Genomic DNA, 22500 nt, shown 5'->3' with positions numbered 1-22500 from the left:
AAGCCGTTCAGGAGGAACTTCACAGTGAGCGCATTCCTCGCAAATCAGAAACAAATAGACACCAAATCAAAGAGCCAGCACATGTGAGCGTCCTTTGAAAAAACAACCTCTAAATGAAAAAGATGTATAAACAAAAGGGAACTATTTTCATTAGCCTCAAGATGAAGTATTTTATCTTCTCTCTCGCTCTCTCGCTCTCGCTCTCGCTCTCTCTCTCGCTCATCATTTAATTGAACTGACGACTAAAGCGACTCCATCTCCGTGCTGCTGTTGGTGTGGTTTAGTCTGTTCCTTTCTGAGGGCCACTGTACCCAGAGATGCGTTACAGCATCATGCCCACCTCCATCTGCAGCGGCAGCGCAGGACACAAACACACAGTTTGATGGTGAACTTAAAATGGAAGGGCCCATCGTCACGCCTCCCCCCGACCCCGTGTCCCATATTTCTGCCAATTCACGAGGGATTGAGTGTGGGAAAGTGGTGGTGGTGCCACTCCTGGCCGGGCATTGTTCTGCCAGCCCTCGGTCCGGACGGCCTGGGACCGCCCACCCCTGGTGCCTCCACAGCTCCTGGCTGTGACGTAACGCCGGGCAGAGCGAGGGGAAACCTATGGGGACGTTTTAGCATTTCAGCAGCCAGTACCCCCCCCCCCCCCCCCCCCCCCCCCCCAGTGTAAGGCGACTTTCAGCAGGAACAGGAAATAGATTTCCACATGTATAGGAAGAGCATTTGATTAGGAGCTCGCCGATCGTTTCCCAAGAGGAAGTAATTTAAACCTGAGTCATGCAGAAATACAGTTAATAAGAGAGGAGGGGGGGTTGTTTACACCTCACAGAGCAGTTATTGGTCTTTCTCTCGCTCCCTCTGTCTCCTTTGTTCTCTGTCCCTCTCTCTTTCTCTCGATGGCTCTCTCTCTGTCATGCTCTTTCACTCCGAGCCTCTCTCTCTCTCTCTTATTTATCTCTCCCTCTCTCAATCTCTCTCTCTCACTCTCTGCTCTCTTTGTCAAGTTCCATTCAATTAGATTTGCTCTATTGGCATGAATGATGCAACGCTATTGCCAAGGCATCTTACAAACACAACAAACAACCAACAACAAATAAATACACTACAGAGTTGAGAATATTAAATCAACAGCATCACAACAACATCATCTCTCACCGTCTCCCTCCCTCTCGCCCGCTCGCCCTCTCCCCCTCCCTCCCTCTCGCCCTCTCCCCCTCCCTTCATTCCGCGACCCTTCACTTCACTTATAGATCATAGAACGACGCCACTAAATAAATCACGGCTAGTGTATGTCAGCTCGCAACAGCGGCTGCGGGGATGATGCAACGCACTCGCACCATGATGGGTGGGAGCGCTCCGGGACAAAGAGCCAGTGGAGTCCAGCTCCAGCGGGGTCCAGAGCAATGGGTTCCAATACGCTGCCCTGTCCGCACACGGCAGAGTGGCCAGTGATTAATCCCCTCACCAGCTGTGGGGTGACGGGACGCCCCATCGCCTCTGAATGGCTCAACCACCGCCGCATTGAGAGCCCGCAGGGGGTGGAGTGGGTTACATAACGTGGCCTTGTTTATATGCAAAGTGGATATGCAAATATTAATAATATGTGTGAGCTTGGACGTATCAATGGAGCGCATACTTTTGCATACTCTCTCTGTCTCTTTCAAACACATCGGCACGCTCGCACACACACAACCACACGCACACACACATGCACGCACAGACAACAGGGAGGCACCTTTAATGAGATTATACAACCCTTGACCCCTGCGTGTTTCAGAAACGATGTGGGGTCTATGATCACTGGCTAATCCTGTTAGCATTGGGCTTTCACCATGGTGATGTGGAGCTGTCTAGCACACACACACACACACACACACACACACACACACACACACACACACACACACACACACACACACACACACACACACACACACACACACACACACACACATATAATGCTCAGGCTAATCAACATATGGATGGCTGATAAATCGCCACAGAAGTCATATACATATTAATGCCATTTTGTTGGTCTGAGCTCGGAAATTATTAAAAGAAAAAGGTAAAGATGACCACAGCATGCTATAGAAAAACAGGAACAATCGCTAACAAAGAAAAAATGTCAGGGTAACGTCGAAAAGGCCCGCAGGCTCCTTCTACCGTGTGGGCTAAGGGTTCTCATCACCGATGACTAAACCTGCCCCAGTACATGCTACCTCCTCACTCACCATCAAAGCTGTTGTCATCCATCCCACCTTGAGCACCTTAAGTCAGCCAGGTTTATGCTACAAGCGTTTATCCGTGTAGCCAAGGACGGGCCTCGCGCACGATGTAGCAGACAGGCTGGCCCCAGGCCCAAATATTTACACTGTCCTCCAGTACAACATTTACCGACGCGGTATTGATGACTGCTGCGGTGTTGTTTTAATACAGCGCCTCTGTACGGCTTGGCGAGCGTGTAAACCGACGGGCGCCTACGGCGGACCAGGGAGCCGGGGGGGGGGGGGCGGACTGCGTGTGTTTCAGTGGGTGCATGTCAACACAGAACTGGAGGCTAAACACCGGCTCTGATTAAAGAGGCTGCGTTGGTCGTGTGGAGCCGCACGACACGAAACAACAAGTTGTGTCAAAGCGGTCGAGGCGAAGCCCAAACATTTTCCACGGCCGTACAACCGCACATGGTTGATACCCGGAGCTGATTAGAGGGGACTTTTACAGGCGGGGAAGGAAGTTCATTGAAACATCTAAATATATGTCTATATCTATTTATGTTACAGATATATTACAGAAGGAAGTGATTTGTGTCTGGAGACGATTTAAGTGCAAACCTTATTTCAGATTAGTATTTTTAAATCGTGCTTTTGGTTGGAAGCTGCCCGATAAAAAACAACCTCCTCCTCAGTAAAGGCTTCGGCAGGAAGGCAACAAAGGACAGAACACACACATACACATCTATTGGCTGGGCAGAGAGGGGGGGGGGGGGGTGGAGTGTGGGGGGGGGGGGGGGGGTGGAGTGTGGGGGGGGGGGGGGGGGGGGGGGGGCAGTGGAGTGTGGGGGGGGGGGGGGAGGGCAGTGGAGTGGCCACATTTGCATTTTGAAACGACATACACACCAGATCAGCCCTACCAGTCTGGTTGTGTCTCCATTGATGACCGGGACAGGTGAAAGAACCACTTAAACCCCCCCCCCCACAACCACACACACACACAGGCACACACGCTTGCTCACACACACGCATGCACACACACACACACATGCACTCACACACACACACTAACACACACGCTCGCAAACAAAAAACACGTATGTACGTGCACGCACACACACCCACTCAATCACTCATTCAATCATAAACCGGTACACAATCAAACACACACTCACTCACTGACTCGCACGGAGACACACACACACACACACACACACACACACACACACACACACACACACACACACACACACACACACACACACACACACACACACAATTTTCCTCTCCCACACTCAGACAAGCAAACAGGCAGACTCTCACCAATGGCTCTCCAAAAAATACACCTACTCATATGTCCTCAGAATCTAAAAGGAAAAAGACACACGCGCGCACACACACACACACACACACACACACACACACACACACACACACACACACACACACACACACACACACACACACACACACACACACACACACACACACACCCCGTCCTGTACTTTGTGCGCTGTGAATGGAGCCCACCCCCCCCCCCCCCAGCAGCCCCCCCCCCCCCCCCCTCCTGCCCCACATACGGCGGTGGAATACAAAGGACGGCCCCTAAGAGCCGTCACTACGGGAGACCACTCCATCATGGCCGCCCAGCCCCCCTCCCCCACCCCCCCCCCCCCCCCCCCCCCCCCCCCCCCCCCCCCACCCACTGACAGGCCCTGATGAAGTCATCAGCAGCACACACACACACACACACACACACACACACACACACACACACACACACACACACACACACACACACACACACACAAAACCCGAACAAGGCATGGTCAGACACATGCACATGTGCACACAGACGTACACAAACAAAGGCACACACAGACACACACACACTAAATCAATGCAATCAATGAACCTGGGGACAATGTCAACCTTTACTGACATAACATACTATGCGTACACTACATATTTGTATCATTGCCTTCTGCAGGGACAACACATGTGTGCTAACACACATGTAACACACAGTTTACACACACACACATACACGCACACACACACACACACACACACACACACACACACACACACACACACACACACACACACACACACACACACACACACACACACACACACACACACACACATACAACACACAATGTACACACACATGCTGACAGCATATCTTTTTTAAACCACCTCTTCCTGTTAATGCATTCTCTTCAGCTGTCCTCTGTGTGTTTGTGTGTGAGGGGCGGGCGGGGGGGGGGGCAGAGAGGGGTGGTCGATTTGAATATTTAAATGATTTCTCCAGTGCAGTATTTAGTCACTGGATGTGCCAAGAAACATGGGGGGCGGGGGGTGATTGGGGCGGGGGGGGGGGGATATAGTTGGGGGTCCGGTGTGTCTTTTGAATTCACCAGGATACTGTAATTGCCGCGGGGCAGGCAGAGACAAACGGCAGATGTAGCGTGGAGGGTGTGTGGAGGCATTAGGACATGGCTCACATCTGATTGAGTTTGATATGGAATAATAAACCCAACTCCAGCCCCCCTCCCCCCTCCCCCTCCTTCTCCTCCTCCTCCTCCTCCTCCTCCGATGAAGGAGAGAAACGTTATCAGCCTTTCGGTTCCAGCCGGTTCCAGGGGCGGTTCCCCCGGCTGCGGTCCAGTAATGCGTTCTCCGCATCCCTCCCCCTTTTCAGGACGCACCTCAGCAGTTCATTCAACAACACCGACCGCACTCACATAAACATGCAAATATGTTTATCTGAAGGCTCCACTGCGGATGGAAGGTGTAAACATGTGTTGATGGATCGTCCACTAAGGGAGTGGAATAAGAGAGAAGAGTCGCATAAACGTACCAAGCTGCATCTCGTTGTGCAATACACGGTCTGCGACGCAGAGCCTGAGAAACAAGTGTTTGCTTTTCCCCCTCCGGCAGAAAACAATGATGGGAAACGGGAACGTTCAAGGAGGCCCCCGCCAGGATGGGGTCAGCGGGGGGGTCACAGGGTTCTGCTGACCAACGGGTCGTTCCCATTCAGATCGTTAGGACCCGACCTTTCAACCGGCCCCGTTTTCCAGGAGATTGTACCTGATAATGGTCTCGTCATTCCCCCCACTTCTCTGCCTTACCTCATTGTGTACTTAAAGGCTGTGATTGTTAGCTGTGAGCTGTGTTCTGGTGGTGAAGGTCTCTCTCTCTCTCTCTCTCTCTCTCTCTCTCTCGCTCTCGCTCTCTCTCTTGCGCTCTCTCTCTCGCTCTCGCTCTCGCTCTCGCTCTCTCTCTTGCTCTCTCTCTCTTCCTCTCTTGGTCTCTCTCTATCTCTCCCTTGTTCGCTCTCTGAACTAAACATTATCATCATTATTATAAAATACTAGTCCCATGTGTTCTAGACAGATAACGCTGTAATTATTTTCCTGGTGCTTAATGTTTATTCGGCCATGCTTTCGATGGTTGGAGTGTTGCAGTGTTTTTGTCCGTTTCTTCTTCCAGTCCCGGTGGAATAGGGAGATGAATCTCATTTGTTACGGTCTATTAGCACTCTCCACTCTCTCATAATAATAATAATGTGCTAATTGTCAGATTTCACCACAGCCTCATCACCAGGGAGGGGGGGGTGGGGGTAACCACCTGGCTCTGTTTGTGTATGTACGCGTGACATACGCACATGCTTGCGTATGCGTGTGCAGGGAGCGAAGCTTGTGTGTGTTTGTGCATTTACATGTTTTGGTGTGTGTGTGCACGTGTGTGTGTGTGTGTGTGTGCACGTGTAGTACACCTATGTGTGTTTGCCTCGTGGCACAACACATTATACATTCAGCAGAGTAGAATGTATTTCCGTTGGGAGAAAGAATGATTCCACCTTTTGGTTTTCATGCCTGCCTCAAGGTATCGAGGCCCATTAATATACATGTGTTTGGAAACGAGGTGACCGAACCTCCATCACACTCAGTCCTATTCTCCAACAAACATCGGCAACCTTTTCCATAGATTGATAATATTATTTACTAAGTTATTCCTAAATAACTAATTAATTACTAATTGATATCTAATTACTCATTGATGACTAAGAGAGAGAGAGAGAGCGAGAGAGCGGGGGTGTCTTGTTTGTTACATATTATACAATTATAGTATTTATTCTTTTAAAGCACATATCAGGAGTGGCACCTTACACTGGTAGTGTTACTACGACTGTACTCAATGCGATGACAACAAAGCTTCCGTTGTACACTAAGGGTTGAATGTGTTGGTGTCTGCAGCCGGGCGATCAAGACCAACCAGGACCTGCTGCCGGAGACCCCGTGGACCAACGTCCTCCACGACGACTTCTGGGGCACGCTGCTCACGCACAGCGGCAGCCACAAGTCGTACCGGCCGCTCTGCACGCTGTCCTTCCGGCTGAACCACGCGCTGGGCGGGCTGCGCCCCTGGGGCTACCACCTGGTCAACGTGGGGCTCCACGGGGCCGTGACCGGCCTCTTCACCGCGCTGTGCGGGCCCCTGCTGCGCGGCCCGGGCGGCGCCGGCCCCCCCTGGAGCCTGCTGGCCGGGCTGCTGTTCGCCTCGCACCCGGCCCACACGGAGGCCGTGGCCGGGGTGGTGGGGCGCGCCGACGTGGGCGCCGCGCTCTTCTTCCTGCTCTCCGTCTTCTGCTACGCCCGGCACTGCGGGCTCCGCCGAGACCTCCGCCCGACCGGGGCCTTCCAGACCCCCACCCGGCACTGTGATGGTGACGTGGGTGGTGGGGAGAGTGGTGGAGGAGGTGGGGGTGGAGGCGTGCTCCGGTGCTGGGCCTGGATGCTGGGCAGCCTGTTGTGCGCGGCGGCCAGCATGCTGTGGAAGGAGCAGGGGGTGACGGTGCTGGCGGTGTCGGCCGCCTACGACCTCCTCCTGGTCCAGAGGCTCCGCCTGCGGCAGGTGCTGCTGCTGCTGCTGGGAAAGGTACGTGTGTGTGTCTGTGTGTGTCCGTGTGTGTGTCTGGGTCTGTGTGTGTGTTTGTGCGTGGGGTTGGGTACGTGCATGTGTGTGTGTGTGTGTGTGGATACCTGTCTGAGTGTGTGTGTGTGCGTGTGTGTGTGTGTGTGATTGTGTGTGTGTGTGTGTGGATACCTGTCTGAGTGTGTTGATACGTGTGTGTGTGTGTGTGTGTGTGTGTGTGTGTGTGTGTGTGTGTGTGTGTGTGTGTGTGTGTGTGTGTGTGTGTGTGTGTGTGTGTGTGTGTGTGTGTGTGTGTCTGTGTGTGTGTTTGTGCGTGGGGTTGGGTACGTGCATGTGTGTGTGTGTGTGTGGATACCTGTCTGAGTGTGTGTTGATACGTGTGTGTGTGTGTGTGTGTGTGTGTGTGTGTGTGTGTGTGTGTGTGCGTGTGTGTGTGTGTGTGTGTGTGTGTGTGTGTGTGTGTGTGTGTGTGTGTGTGTGTGTGTGTGTGTGTGTGTGTGTGTGTGTGTGTTTGTGTGTGTGTGTGTGTGTGTGTGTGTGTGTGTGTGTGTGGGGGGGCTTCAGCAGCAATGGGGAGGATGGAGGAGTTGTGTGTTAGCTTTTCTCTCAGCATGTCCCCGTGCTTTTGCATATCTGATTCCCTGTTCCTTCCTGTCTGAGAGGAAATGCTGTTGTCTGTTGGTAATGTTTCCTGAGTGTGGTTTCTGAATAATGCAAATGAATGCGTTGGTAGTGGGGATCCGTCGTCTGGGGTTCTGTCAACAGGGCTGGTTCAGGCGGGGGCTGCAGGGGGAATCGCCCCCTCCACCTACAACACGTTAGACAGAACAAATATTATACAGAAAAACCTGGATAGCATAGTTTGAGAGAGCAATTAGGCTATTTGTATCTTGTGTTTCCTGTTGCCCTACCAGGCCCTGTCACATTTCTTGTAAAGATAATCTGGCAATAATTTGTAGAATAAATCAATATCTAGACACGTAACACATAAGTGATGAGGCAATATGTATCCCCTCTTTTCAAACACATACAAATCCCTTTCAGGTAAATAGGTAAGGGAAAACACTTTTCTCTCAGCTTATGCAAAATTTCTTTTTTGCATTTTTCTCTTTTTGCATTGTACTCCTGGTATTTTTTATTCCATTGTTAAATTTTCTACGTTTCACAAAACAATAGGTCAGGTGTGCTCTGGAGTGCTCCAAACTGCTGTCCTCGCAGAATTCACAAAACCGTCAACATTCCCCTAAACCCACGCTAGGCTGCCCCGTGGACGGGGAGTTCTCCTGTGCAAAACGAAACAAGATGTCCCCCCCCTCCGATAAGCAGCACAATCGATGAGAACATTAAGTCCTCGCAGAAACTCCCGGGCCAGATCCCGGGGACCATATGTTGAGGGCTCCACCGCAGTCGTAGCGGGAGCCTGGTAGTAGTAGTATTAGTGGTAGCGGTTCAATCTGTTGCCTTAACGTCTGGAGGGTTTCATCACCTCTCTGGGCTGTCACACACGGGCTCCTGTGTTCCCCCGCCGTCATGCCGACGGGGAGCCATTGTCCTCTACCTAGTTTGCACAGGAACAATCTCCTTGGCGACCGGCCCCAATAGCAACAGCAGGGCAGACAGGGTGTGCTGCCAGCCGTCCGTGGCACGGTGCTGCAAACGAGCCGCCGGCACATCTGGCTCGTTTATCACCATGGCAATAGCCCCTCCCCTCCCCCCCCCTATTCCCCACAGTCACAGCTATCTTGGCAGGGGGCTCGTTAGGCGAGGGGGGGAGGGAGGGGAGGGGCAGCGGACCGGGCTATCGGCTGCGCGATTGTAGGCCAGACGTCTGGAGTTGCACATGATGGGAAGAGAGAGAGAGAGAGAGAGAGAGAGAGAGCGAACAAGTGTTAGAGAGAGAGAGAGAGAGAGAGAGAGAGAGAGGGAGAGAGAGGGAGAGAGGGAGGGAGGGGGAGAGAGAGAGAGCGAACAAGTGTTAGAGGGAGAGAGAGAGAGAGAGAGAGAGAGAGAGAGAGAGAGAGAGAGAGAGAGAGAGAGAGAGAGAGAGAGAGAGAGAGAGAGAGAGAGAGAGAGAGAGAGAGAGAGAGAGAGAGAGCGAACAAGTGTTAGAGAGAGAGAGAGAGAGAGAGAGAGAGAGAGAGAGAGAACGAACAAGTGTTAGAGGGGGAGGGGGAGGGGGGAGATTGAGAGAATGAGAAGGAATAAGGAAACTATGCCCTCATTTCCTTTCCTCCTATCTGCCCTTTGTGCCTCGCTCTCGGCTCTGTCTCCTCATTGGGTGGTTCTGCTGGTGGGGGGGGGGGGGGGGGGGTGGTGGAGGAGGCTGCTTTGGTAATTGCCTCACAACGAATACAATGAAAAGGTTGGCAATGAAACATCAGGACAAGCTTCCTGTCATTGGTTCCACAGATAGACGGGGGATTGTTCTACGGTTCCACAGATAGACGGGGGATTGTTCTACGGTTCCACAGATAGACGGGGGATTGTTCTACGGTTCCACAGATAGACGGGGGATTGTTCTACGGTTCCACAGATAGACGGGGGATTGTTCTACGGTTCCACAGATAGACGGGGGATTGTTCTACGGTTCCACAGATAGACGGGGGATTGTTCTACGGTTCCACAGATATACGGGGGATTGTTCTACGGTTCCACAGATAGACGGGGGATTGTTCTACGGTTCCACAGATAGACGGGGGATTGTTCTACGGTTCCAGAGATAGACGGGGGATTGTTCTACGGTTCCACAAGCAGGCAGGGGATTGTTCTTCACTTCACCCCACCTGGACACGGCAGAACGCATCAGAAACTCATTCTCCTCTTACGAACATGCTAATCAGAGGGAAATGAAGTTTGGAATGAGGCACTGCTAGGTGTCTTATAGTATGTGCAAGCACTTGCGTATGACGGAAGGCCGTGTGTGTGTGTGTGCCTGTGTTTGTGTGTATGTGTGTGTGTGTGTGCGCACACGCTCATTTGTGTGTGTACTTGTGTGTGTGTGTGTTTGTATTTATGTGAGCCTGTCTACGTGTGTGCATGTGTGTTTGTACGTGCAATGATTAAGAAAGGGTGCAGCAGCACTGCAGTGTAGAATATGGTAATTTTAATGATCATCGTAGAATCCTAAAATGTTTCTGATCCCTTCGGTCTGCAACCAACAGAAGACAGTATGATGGCAGCAGTGAGCATGAACTGCCTTCCTGTTACTGGGTGTAGGAGTAGAACGAAATCATACCTCCAAGACCGAGTCTAAATGGTTTCCTGCTCTTGCATTTCAAACAGGGATCGTGCAATCTGTATTCTTGGATGCAGGACAATAATTTGGAATCAGAGGGCTGAATAACAGGAATAATTTGAAGAAAAACATGTTCAGGAATCCTTCCAGGGAACAAAGACAGAGCAGCCAATCAGTAGAGAAAATATCTGATGCTCGTCCTTCTCAAGCTCCTCAGAGTACGCTCCATGTTATTTTATTTCATTTCTTTCTCCAGACCTTTGCCTGCCTGCTTATTCTGGTTAAGGTCAGGCAGATGATTCTGCCCGCTGACCGTTCGATGTTGGCCTGATTATCCTGAAGCCGGAGGAGCTCATCCGTGAAATGGTGTCTTCTATATTCTGCCTTCCATATTGGTTTGGCTCACAGTGGACCTTGTTTTCATGTAAATAATAGAATGGAAAGTTGCTTCTCTGGCACAACAGGAGATAGCACAAGAGTCCCCGCAGTAGGAAATTAATTCAAGCAGCACTCATAATGTTGTGTTATTTAAACATGCAACACATTGTTGAGACTCCAATTTCGATTGTGTAACACATTAAGTGAGGAGTACGTTACGGATATCAACAATTGAATGCAACCAATATCAACAAAGTGATTGAAAAGCTGTTCCAGGTTTCCACTTATGAATCATGATAATACGATATGAAATTATCGCCATGCAATTCGTCACGAAACTGATTGTTATACAGATGTTATGGGGATCCTCTTACCTGAGCTAAATATGGGAAACCACATTTATTTACAAGGGGAAAATTGTTTCACATAACTTACTCATCATACAGTATTCATCATACTTTTTCAGATTTTCCATCTATTATTATAACATTATTCAACATGGATACATATGCTGTTTCCAGGAGCATATGTAAACATAAACAAAACAGTAGTGCCTGCTTTACAGCATAAAATATGCAATTTAAAATAGTGATTCAAACACAGCTTTGACACAGATCAACACAGAAGTGGCTTAAACAAAACATGACCACTTGAAACTATAAGTCTACCAACACAAAATCAAAGTCTGACTGGGTTGTTTGTCTCCAATCCAAAGGTAGCTCTCTCTCTCTAGACGTCCCAACTCTCTATAGTTTGTGTAAGAGAAAGCTTTCCTGATATCATGTCAATGTGTTATTTTGCCTTGTTGATTAAGGCCGGTATACCTGGGTAATTACTGGGTAAAAGGTGTGCTGGAAGTACTTGTGTATCGCGGGTCAAGCTCTTCAAACAGGTCATGAACCCTGTAACCTTTACCCCAGAGACGTGTCTCACAGCTGGCTGTGGTGATCTCTCTGGACTGGCTACCGGAAATATCTGTGTATTGTGGCCTGAAGGCTGCGGGGAAGTTGATGCTGTTTGGCAGTCATTTCATTTGTGCAGCCGTCGTTTTACTTAATGTGGATTTCCACATAAAGTATAAATTAGTATAAATTATACGCCACTGGTTAATGTCTATACATATTTGTTTTGTGTAAATCATTAATTTTACTCAATACTTAATTATTCAAGTTTTACTCAATATGAATACACGTACCGTTTCATCCCTTTTACTAACCTGTAATTAAACGCCGTACAAGTGAGTTCAAAATATACATATACAATAATAAAGATGTTGCTACAAAAAGTACAACTGCTGCACAACCATGTAAATTGCCGTGTTCTTTTGGAAAAAGTCTGCTGAATCAGGATTGCTTTAACTCACTTTATTTGGTAATGTGACTAGTCTCTATGAAGCAAAAGGGGGGGAATTGTATGGGCACGCGTGGAGATACACTTAGTAGGGCATCTGAAGGATGCGTTACCTGGAGCGTTCTAGCCCCCTGTGCTATGTGTTGTGACTTATCTACTGGGCAGGCGTGGACTCAGTTATGTGCTCTGATTGGCTAAGCATGGTGCTGAACTCCCGCCCCCCTGGATACCCGTATGTGTCTTTATGCTGTCCCTTGCGGCATTGCACATTTGTTTGTGGCTATGTGCGGGAATTACACTTGTTCTTGTGGCATTGAGCGTCTGGGTCTCTCGAACATCTTGACCGCTCGTATCTCTAGAATTGACACATGATGAATGGCCTCCTGTATGAGCTGGACGCCTCCCTAGGCTCCGGATCCCTCCTTAGCGTGAGAAAGAAGCCTCTTTTAATTGGCATGGGCATATGTGGCCTGTTGGTATGAATGTGTGAATTACTAAAACCACCACAGTACAGAGGGCAATAGCCACCAGAGGAACATAGAGCGACCTCGTGTTGCAATGTCTCTGAAATACTGATGTCTTCACGGCTCTCACTGGGTGTACTTAACCATGCCAGGACGGTTAACCAGCAGTCCCCCACATCGATCCACCGTGCTGGCCCTGAGCTGGGCATGATGAGGGGTGGAGGGGGCAGACGTTTGACGCCTGACCCCTCTCATTAGGCCTCTTTGTAGCAGCAGCGTCGGTGCCTTCGGTTCGGTACTGTGGGGGTAATTAGGTCACTTCATCAACGTCAGGCTCCCTCAAAGGGCGAGTGCGGTGGAGCCGGAATGCGTCGGATGAGCTGCAGGTCGGCCGAATTCCAACACAAATGAAAAGCTTAACCTCGGCCGCGACCGTAGAGGGCCTGCTGTCTGCGCCCGGGGCCACTTCGTCAGGGCTCTGTTATCTCCGCGGTAACAGGCGTCACGTATAAAGGCCGCTGAGATCGCTGCCGTGTAAAACAAATTGTCTGGTGTTCTGAAGTGTCGCAGGTCGTCTGCTGCTAATGGCTGGAGAACTGTTCCACAACTGGGGATTCGGGTGGGGATTTGGTCAGCGATTCAACGCCCACTTCAGTGGGACAATGGTGGTCTTGGCTCAGCTGATAGAGTTTGGCGTTCACAGTACCATTGTTAGAGGTTTGATTCCCTCACATGAAGAAAATGTATGGATAAAAACAACAACTAAATGGCAAATTACATTTAGAACTATATCTATATCTATAGACGGACATGTACACTTGTAGTTCCAGTTCAAAGATTTAACGTTCCCTCATAACTTTAAGTTTCTATTGAGATGAGAACATAAAATTGGTGCACGTTAGGTTAATGTTATATACGTTGAATGTTGCTTCAGAAGCAGATTCTATAGATAACTCCTGTTAGGTTGGGCCAATGCTCAGAAACACTAACCAGAGACTTAAGGCGTTCTGTATTTATAAACTAGCAGATACGGGATACATTTGTATATATATCCTAAGCCTTTTACGTTCTGCTTCTTGAAACGTATTTTAATCCATCTAGATCCCACATTACTGCGATGAAGGCAGTGGCTGCGGATAATGAATGGCACTGTTCAGCACTCCAGGCTGGGGAGCTTAGTGTGTTGTTACTAAGGTTAGCATGAGAGGGAGAGGCAGAGGGGAATACGGTCCCTCAGCTACGAAAGAAGTCAAAGGATAAACAAAGGAAAATAAAAAGTAGAAGGGCTAGATGATCCCTAAAAGATTATGTTTCCAAATGATGGGGGCCCTACATGACATGTAAGATAATGTGGAGTCCCCTAAGTTCAAACACTCAGAGGTCAGCAGATGTGGGCTTTGACCGTGGGCTGGGGACTGGGCCTGATATCCACTAAATCAAGACAAACATCACATGGAGTGTCATTTTTCATGGCTCCATAGCTCCACACCGACCGACCCCCGTACTTAGACACAGAGCTGTGATATCCAGCTGTACCCGAGCCGTGTACAGATGCCACAGATACACAGCTGTTTCCTGGACAACTGGCGGCAAACGCAAGGCAGTGAAGTGAAATACTGACAAAGTGAGGACAGGCGTTTTAGTGTGAAAATGTCAGATAGCATACTGATTAAGATAAACAGTAGGGTATTTTCTGGGGAAGCAGAAGAAGAAAATATCACGAACCGGCGTCTTATCTTACAAGAACAGAGACCCTTTCAACACTGCAGGAATCTCCGCGTTGCCTTGTATAGTATAGCGTTAAGCCAGCCATAGCTTTACTAGTCCTCAAATGGATGATCTTATAAGAGATTGGGAGGTAATGTATAAGGGCATGAGAAGGGCATCTCCTGGTGCAAACATGCCAACTACAATAAATGTGCCACAGCGTGAAATTTGAAAAGACAAAAGAAACACTGTCGTTTGAATACCGAACCGGCTGACTTCTATAGACTTCTTATCAGAGTCAATTTGAGCAGTCTTAGTCGCACACCATTGAAATAACCATTTAGCCATTCGCTCCGCCACAAGACCGTTCAAATCGATTAATCCTATCAAAAGATAGCATTTTGAGTTCTCTATGATTGATTGGGCAGTCAATTAAGGAGCTATTAACACATTGGACCTGGCACTGAGGGGGAGAAATGAAGCTTATTCTGCTAAAAGTCCAAAACGGTTTTCTTGGCTGGAATTGGTTTACGTTGGGATATTGAACAGAACATTGGATTTCTCAAGCAGCCTTCTCCCTTGACAGGCAGTGGGAGCTGTACCATCAATAAACCCAAACCCTTTTTATGCACGAGGCAATCCATCTCGTCCTCCGTTCCTCCTTTCAACCGGCCAAATCAATATACAATTTTAACCCCTTTTATTCTCTACTCTTTCTCACCGATCCTCTTTCCTCCTCCTTGAATTACTCCCTAGGCTTATTGATGACTACATCTGTGTAAGCGTACCCACCCTACACTTTATCTCAGAGAAGGCTGAAGCTTCGAACACATCTTCTGAACTTCTAGTTTACTCCCTGGGGATGTAAACTGGCTACTCTCGTCACACAAGTCATTTCTAGACCTCTCGCATTAAACCCTGAAGTTGATTGGACTACAAATGCCTTCACTGTTCTGTAGTTTATATAATAAAGCCATTCTAGCGGCTTTTACCCTCACCAAATCACTGAATTAATTGGGGAGATCCACGCACCAAATCGCAAGAGCTACCGAGCAATAGGCTTATCTCTCTAAATAGTCCAGAGAGGCCGCGGGGTCATCCTCTTTAACACCCGAATGCTGCCTCGCTATGTGGAAATGTTCAGCTGATTCCCCCTTTAGCAGTGGAATTAGCGTATGGGCTGGAAAAGCTTCTTACAAGGAATACGTGGCTGGGTAAGTTGGATGAAACAGCTATGCAGCTTTGCTTGACACAGAGAATGTGGAACCATATTCTGTCATGTACCTGTAAAGTAAACTGGGTTGAATTAGAATTGGAAGAATTCACAAGGTATACAACGTGTTCCCCATGGCCTCGTGCATTGCATTGAAAACACTCTTTTCGTTGCCAAGTGTTGTGATGAGGATTAGGTGTTTAAGAAGCTGCGTGACAAAACATATGATCTTAATTCCAATCATTCTAGCGACTCAGGAGTCTTAACCGAGCTGCATGCAGCGTGTCCCCCACCTGCCGACGCGATGGAGGCCCTAAGCTCATCATGAGCCTCACTGGGATCCTGACATGCTGATAGCCGATACTTAGTGGAAAAGCTCCACTCAGAGCTGACCTCTTTAGACCGGCCTGCCTGACGGGGGGTCCAAGATAACTTCATAGGTTAATATAGTATGACTTACTCTTTATTTCAAACTACACCAATGATTGTTACCTGTAAATAGTGGTGCTTCAGTTGTAACCCCTGTTCCTGCTCTCGCTGCACACGTTTATTAATGCATTGGTTATCGTTTACATCTGAGGTGGTCTGTGACAGAATTGCTGACAATCTAGTGATCTGCCAGATGTCACCAGTTCGGAACAACTGCTTCAGAGTACAAGTCACAATGAACCGGAGTGAATGATGGATTACTGTTTTCGAAATGCAGATTCTGAAAGCGTCAATTCTGTCTTTAGTTAAGCCATCTATTGACCGGTTGATTGATTGAACTCATGACTTGTGAGCTATGTCATGAATGTACTTTGTGGAAATTGATAAACCTATAAATCAAGGAACCTGTCTTCATCTTATGTCCTCGTTTGGGCTGCAGCTGTGGCACAGGGAGAATAACTTTGTTAATGCTTTGATTCTGCTCATCAACAAACACAGCTTTGATATCAGTGGAAACAGATCCTGAATGCTCTTTGTTTTTTTTACTAAAATCCTAAACCGATGCGTCACGACCGTATTATTGTACATGTAAATCCCTCTCCAAATATTCAAATCTGAATCTCCGGATTTGAGTAAACCTTCCATTAATAAGTCTCACACATCCAGACGCTGTAACGCCCTGTCGACCAGCGTTCCCATTTAACCATCCTCCCGTTTCCTCTCCCTGCACCACAGAAGAAGGACGTTCCCGCCCTGCAGAGTGTGGCCGTGCTGTCCTGCTGGGGGGTCTTCCTGCTGTCGGCGCGCCTCTACTGGATGGGCAACAAGCCCCCCAACTTCTCCAACTCGGACAACCCGGCAGCCGACTCGCCACACCTCCTCACGCGCACGCTCACCTTCCTGCACCTGCCCGCCGCCAACGCCTGGCTCCTCCTCTTCCCCGACAAGCTCAGCTTCGATTGGTCCATGGACGCCGTGCCCCTGGTCAGCGCCCTCGCTGATTGGAGGAATCTGCAGTCGCTCGCCTTCTACTTTGTTTACGTCCTCCTGGCCGTGTCCGGCCTCCGGGACCCCGCCGGCTCGGCCAACGGGACCAACGGGAAGGCCTCCCTGGCCAATGGGAAAGCCTCCTCCACGACCAATGGGAAAGCCTCCTCCACGACCAATGGGAAAGCCTCCTCCATGACCAATGGGAAAGCCTCCTCCATGACCAATGGGAAAGCCATCGCCAACGGAAAGCCCCTCCCCAACGGGAAGCACATCGCCAACGGCAACGGCTACCACCCCGTCCTCGACGCGAACCACAACGCCCCCCCCGAGAATGGGGCCCAGAAGTGGCTCGCCGACGGGGCCGCCCGGCCCCCCGCCCCGCCCCGGCGAAGCCCCCTGCCCCCCGCGGAGAGCGTGGTGGCGTTCTCCCTGAGCCTGCTGACGCTGCCCTTCCTCCCCGCCACCAACCTCTTCTTCTACGTGGGCTTTGTGATCGCCGAGCGCGTGCTGTACATCCCCAGCATGGGCTTCAGCCTGCTGGTGGCGCTGGGGGCCCGGGGCCTGTACGCCCGGCGACCGTCCGGGGGGGGGCGCGCCCTGCTGCTCGGCCTCTGCGGGGGTCTGGTGCTGCTGAACGGGGTCCGGACGGTCCAGAGGAACAGCGACTGGAGCAACGAGGAGAACCTCTACAGGTCGGGGATCAGCGTCAACCCCGCTAAAGGTGAGGCCGCCGTGAGGGGGTACTGGGACGGACTGGGACTGGGACGGACTGGGACGGACTGGGACTGGGACGGACTGGGACTGGGACGGACTGGGACTGGGACGGACTGGGACTGGGAGACACTGGGACTGGGACAGACTGGGACTGGGACGGACTGGGACTGGGACGGACTGGGACTGGGACGGACTGGGACTGGGAGACACTGGGACTGGGACAGACTGGGACTGGGACGGACTGGGACTGGGACGGACTGGGACTGGGACGGACTGGGACTGGGACGGACTGGGACTGGGACGGACTGGGACAGACTGGGACTGGGACGGACTGGGACTGGGACGGACTGGGGGACTGGGACAGACTGGGACTGGGACGGACTGGGACGGACTGGGACAGACTGGGACTGGGACAGACTGGGACTGGGACACACTGGGACTGGGACAGACTGGGACTGGGACTGGGACGGACTGGGACTGGGACACACTGGGACTGGGACAGACTGGGACTGGGACACACTGGGACTGGGACTGGGACGGACTGGGACTGGGACACACTGGGGGACGCGCTGTGTTTTGGCTAATGCAGCTCTCTGATTTGTCGTCGCTGCATCATTGATCGTACTCTTGATGCTATCGGCCTCAGGCTCGACGCTCTCATGATAAAGAGAGCAAAAAAAGAATAAAAGAGCAATGCTGTCCATTTTGTGACATAGTAACACGTAATCATGTTGCATCGAGACTCTTTGTAGTGAATTGGTGAACATACTCGGTTATGAACGGAACAGGGTGCGTGTGCGGGGGACGACTCTATTCACATTCTAATGCAGCCGATACCAAACAGTGGAACGGTCAGAAGACCCGATGTGTAACCGTGAACTGACGCGTTGCCTCCGCAGCCTGGGGGAACCTGGGGAACGTCCTGAAGAACCAGGCCAAGATGGCGGAGGCGGAGCGCGCCTACAGGAACGCCCTGTTCTACCGCGGGAACATGGCCGACATGCTGTACAACCTGTGAGTGGCCGAAACGCCTCCCTCTGTCCACCGCCTCTGGAGGGGCGCCTCATCGTACGCAGAGAGGGACGGGTCGGGAAGGAGAGAGTAGTTACACGGGAGAGGGTTACACACAAAAAGTTTGATATGAGAGAGAGTGAGAGAGGGGGAGAGAGAGGGAGGGAGAGAGGGAGAGAGTGCAGGGTTAGTAGTGCCGTGAGCAGAGGGAGCAGAGGGAGAACAGAGCTGCCTCCTGATGTCAGGACCTGGCGCGGGGAGCGCTGACCCTGGTGGCCTTCCGTTTCTCTCCCCTCGGTGATTCGATTACGGAGCCTGGAGGAGGACATGAGGCGGCTGCTAATGCCCGGGTTAGCCCCAGGCTGCCGGTGTACCGAGGCCCCGTAACAGGAGTGAGACACCCCTCTCCCTCTCTGCTACCCCACTCACCCTGCCGCTCTCAGTGCTCTCTCTCTCTCTCTCTGTCTCTGTCTCTGTCTCTGTCTCTGTCTCTCTCTCTCTCTCTCTCTCTCTCTCTCTCTCTTTCTCTTTCTCTTTCTCTTTCTCTTTCTCTCTTTCTCTCTCTCTCCTTGTCTCTCTCTCTCTCTCTCTCCTTGTCTCTCTCTCTCTCTCTCTCTGTCTCTCTCTCTCTCTCTCTCTCTCTCCTTGTCTCTCTCTCTCTCTCTCTCTCTCTCTCTCTCTTTCTCTTTCTCTTTCTCTCTTTCTCTCTTTCTCTCTTTCTCTCTCTCTCTCTCTCTCCTTGTCTCTCTCTCTCTCTCTCTCTCCTTGTCTCTCTCTCTCTCTCTCTCTCTGTCTCTCTCTCTCTCTCTCTCTCTCTCTCTCTCTCTCTCTCTCTCTCTCTCTCTCTCTCCTTGTCTCTCTCTCTCTCTCTCTCTCCTTGTCTCTCTCTCTCTCTCTCTGTCTCTCTCTCTCTCTCTCTCTCTCTCTCTCTCTCTCTCTCTCTCTCTCTCTCTCTCTCCTTGTCTCTCTCTCTCTCTTCTCTCCTTGTCTCTCTCCTTGTCTCTCTCTCTCTCTCTCTCCTTGTCTCTCTCTCTCTCTCTCTCTCTCTCTCTCTCTCTCTCTCTCTCTCTCACCTTGTCTCTCTCTCTCTCTCTCCTTCTCTCTCTCTCTCTCTCTCTCTCTCTCTCTCTCTCTCTCTCTCTCTCTCACCTTGTCTCTCTCTCTCTCTCTCTCTCACCTTGTCTCTCTCTCTCTCTCTCTCTCACCTTGTCTCTCTCTCTCTCTCTCTCTCACCTTGTCTCTCTCTCCTTCTCTCTCTCTCTCTCTCTCCTTCTCTCTCTCTCTCTCTCTCTCTCTCTCTCTATCTCTCTCTCTCCTTGTCTCTCTCTCGCTCTCTCTCTCTCCTTGTCTCGCTCTCTCTCTCTCCTTGTCTCTCTCTCTCTCTGTCTCTCTCCTTGTCTCTCTCTCTCTGTCTCTCTCTCCTTGTCTCTCTCTCTCTCTCTCTCTCCCTGTCTCTCTACACCCTCTCTTGTTTTCCTGCTTGTCCCTTAAAGCTGGTAAAGCGATTTACTCACAGGAGGAGGTGGGGAAAACAAATGATGTCTTTGTATTGGGAATGGAGATGCCATGGCAGCGTGATGGATGACGGCTGTGCGTTGGGATAAGGTACACTCACACGGAGCGTTTTGTTGGTAATTTCGTTCTCGCCGCCCTCACTCAATGCCCTTGTGACTTCTTGAATTTCCTCGTTGCTCAAAGAGCAAATTAATTTTTCCTGCTGAATTCTGGAAACAGGATAGCTTTGGTGAAGAGAGGCTGTTAGAGACCTCTGCCCTGGCCCCTGACAGCCCTGATAACATTCTGCTGCCGGTCAGCGCACAGCCTTTAGATATGAGCTGGGTTATGGGGTGTCCAGTGTAGACACACAGCATACATCATGGATAGAAACATAGATATATTTATTTATCACACAGCTTTGGTGAATACTCGTTTCTGATCCATTGAAGCATTCAGTGGCCTATTATTTCTAAATTGCAGACCGCTTCGTTGAATAACAGACGCTATTGTCAACCCTATAATCTAACGGATAATCTATTTTCTTTAATGAATTTAATTAATTATTAATGAATTATTATTATTTATTTTTTTAATGCAATGCAATTGTTTTTTAATCAATAAAATAATTTGTTTCTGTTATATTTTATCTAAAATGATTGATTTATTTAGTAAGTAGCCGTGTCGTTTGCATCGAGATCATGCATCAGCCTGCGTATATATATATTCTATTTTATCTTATTCATGATGAAAGTTTGTAGTCCATATAATGCACAATAACTTTTAATCTGGAGAACATTTGGTTCTGATATGCAATCCATCCTCCGTCTCATCAGACTCGTTCCTAGGGGTACTTCTCCAGCCCGGCAGGTCAACACCAGACCCCCCTGACGTCCGTATTAAACCACTGCAGGGCGACCCCTGACCCCCCCTGACCTCCGCATTAAACCACTGCAGGGCGACCCCTGACCCACCTGACGTCCGTATTAAACCACTGCAGGGCGACCCCTGACCCACCTGACGTCCGTATTAAACCACTGCAGGGCGACCCCTGACCCCCCCTGACCTCCGCATTAAACCACTGCAGAGCGACCTCTGACCTCCCCTCTGTTCTCCAGGGGCCTGCTGCTGCAGGAGACGGAGCGGTTCCCCGAGGCCCTGCACTACTACAGGCTGGCCATCGCCAGCCGGCCCACCCTGGCCTGTGAGTAGACCCCCACCCCCGCGGCCCTCGTCATGAACCCACTCAGTGCCGCTCCCCGCTTGGACCGGGGGAGCCAGGAAGCCGCTGTCAGCCATTACAGATCCTCAGAGCGTTACTCTCCTTACTCTGAGGCTCTTTGTTGAACAGTGATCAGATGGCGGCGGTGGGCGGCCATTACCGCGTCTCAGCGCCGTGTTCCAGCCAGGCTGTGATGAGGCGCTGAGTGAATGAGACGCCCCCCCGCCACCTGCTCCGTCGGGCCGGCCGGCTCTCGGCTGCTTTAGCGTAATGATCGAATAATGAGATTCAGGCGCTCTGCCCGTGCCAGTCCTGGACTGCATCAGGCGGCGCTATTAGACGGGCAGAAGGGAACACTATTCGACAGGATAATTAGTATAATTATATTGAACTCCTCCTTTCCTTGAATTTTTTTTTGGCCTGTTCTTTGTATTTTTGTCGTTTTTCTCGGCTCGTGTTTTGGCGTACGCATTTTCTGTATTTTTCCTATTTTTTAACTGCACATGTTTATAATATAACCATCTCATTCGTAACAGTCTGAACACCTTTTGTGCAACCCTCTCCCTGCCGCTACCCTGTGAACTCAACTCCACCCCCCCGCGGTGAAACACATGTCTCCCCCCAACACCTTACCTCTGCCCCTCATCTCTCTCTCTCTCTCTCTCTCTCTCTCTCTCTCTCTCTCTCTCTGTCTCTGTCTCTGTCTCTGTCTCTGTCTCTGTCTCTGTCTCTGTCTCTGTCTCTGTCTCTGTCTCTCTCTCTCTCTCTCTCTCTCTCTCTCTCTCTCTCTCTCTCTCTCTCCCCCTCAGCGGCCTACCTGAACACGGGCATCGTCCTGATGAACCAGGGCAGCCTGGAGGAGGCCAGGCGGACCTTCTCCACCTGCGCCGAGATCCCCGACGAGAACCTCAAGGACCCGCACGCCCACAAGAGCTCGGTGACCAGCTGCCTGTACAACCTTGGGAAGCTGCTGCACGAGCAGGGCCAGCAGGAGGTCAGTGCTGAGGTCCTACGGTCTCTGCTGGGTGGATAGTCCTACGGTCTCTGTAGCGCTGGGTGGATAGTCCTACGGTCTCTGCTGGGTGGATAGTCCTACGGTCTCTGCTGGGTGGATAGTCCTACGGTCTCTG

The 22500-nt window shown here is 50.6% G+C and overlaps 1 protein-coding gene across 1 annotated transcript in view; it reads left to right on the top strand.

Annotated features, from left to right (window-relative positions):
• Window positions 1–22500, top strand: part of LOC130372868 (protein O-mannosyl-transferase TMTC2-like) — a 47279-nt gene that overhangs the window by 17269 nt on the left and 7510 nt on the right. The window contains exons 2-6 of the mRNA XM_056579029.1: window positions 6485–7166; window positions 16675–17650; window positions 18543–18657; window positions 21267–21352; window positions 22180–22364. Of these exons, the coding sequence (XP_056435004.1) occupies window positions 6485–7166; window positions 16675–17650; window positions 18543–18657; window positions 21267–21352; window positions 22180–22364 (2044 nt within the window). The remainder of the gene's footprint in view (window positions 1–6484; window positions 7167–16674; window positions 17651–18542; window positions 18658–21266; window positions 21353–22179; window positions 22365–22500) is intronic.

Source organism: Gadus chalcogrammus, chromosome 19 (genome assembly GCF_026213295.1).
Source record: "Gadus chalcogrammus isolate NIFS_2021 chromosome 19, NIFS_Gcha_1.0, whole genome shotgun sequence".
NCBI classification, from domain to species: Eukaryota; Metazoa; Chordata; class Actinopteri; order Gadiformes; family Gadidae; genus Gadus; species Gadus chalcogrammus.
The sequence above is the reverse complement of the archived record's forward strand: the minus strand, read 5'-3'. Positions and strand labels throughout refer to the sequence as shown.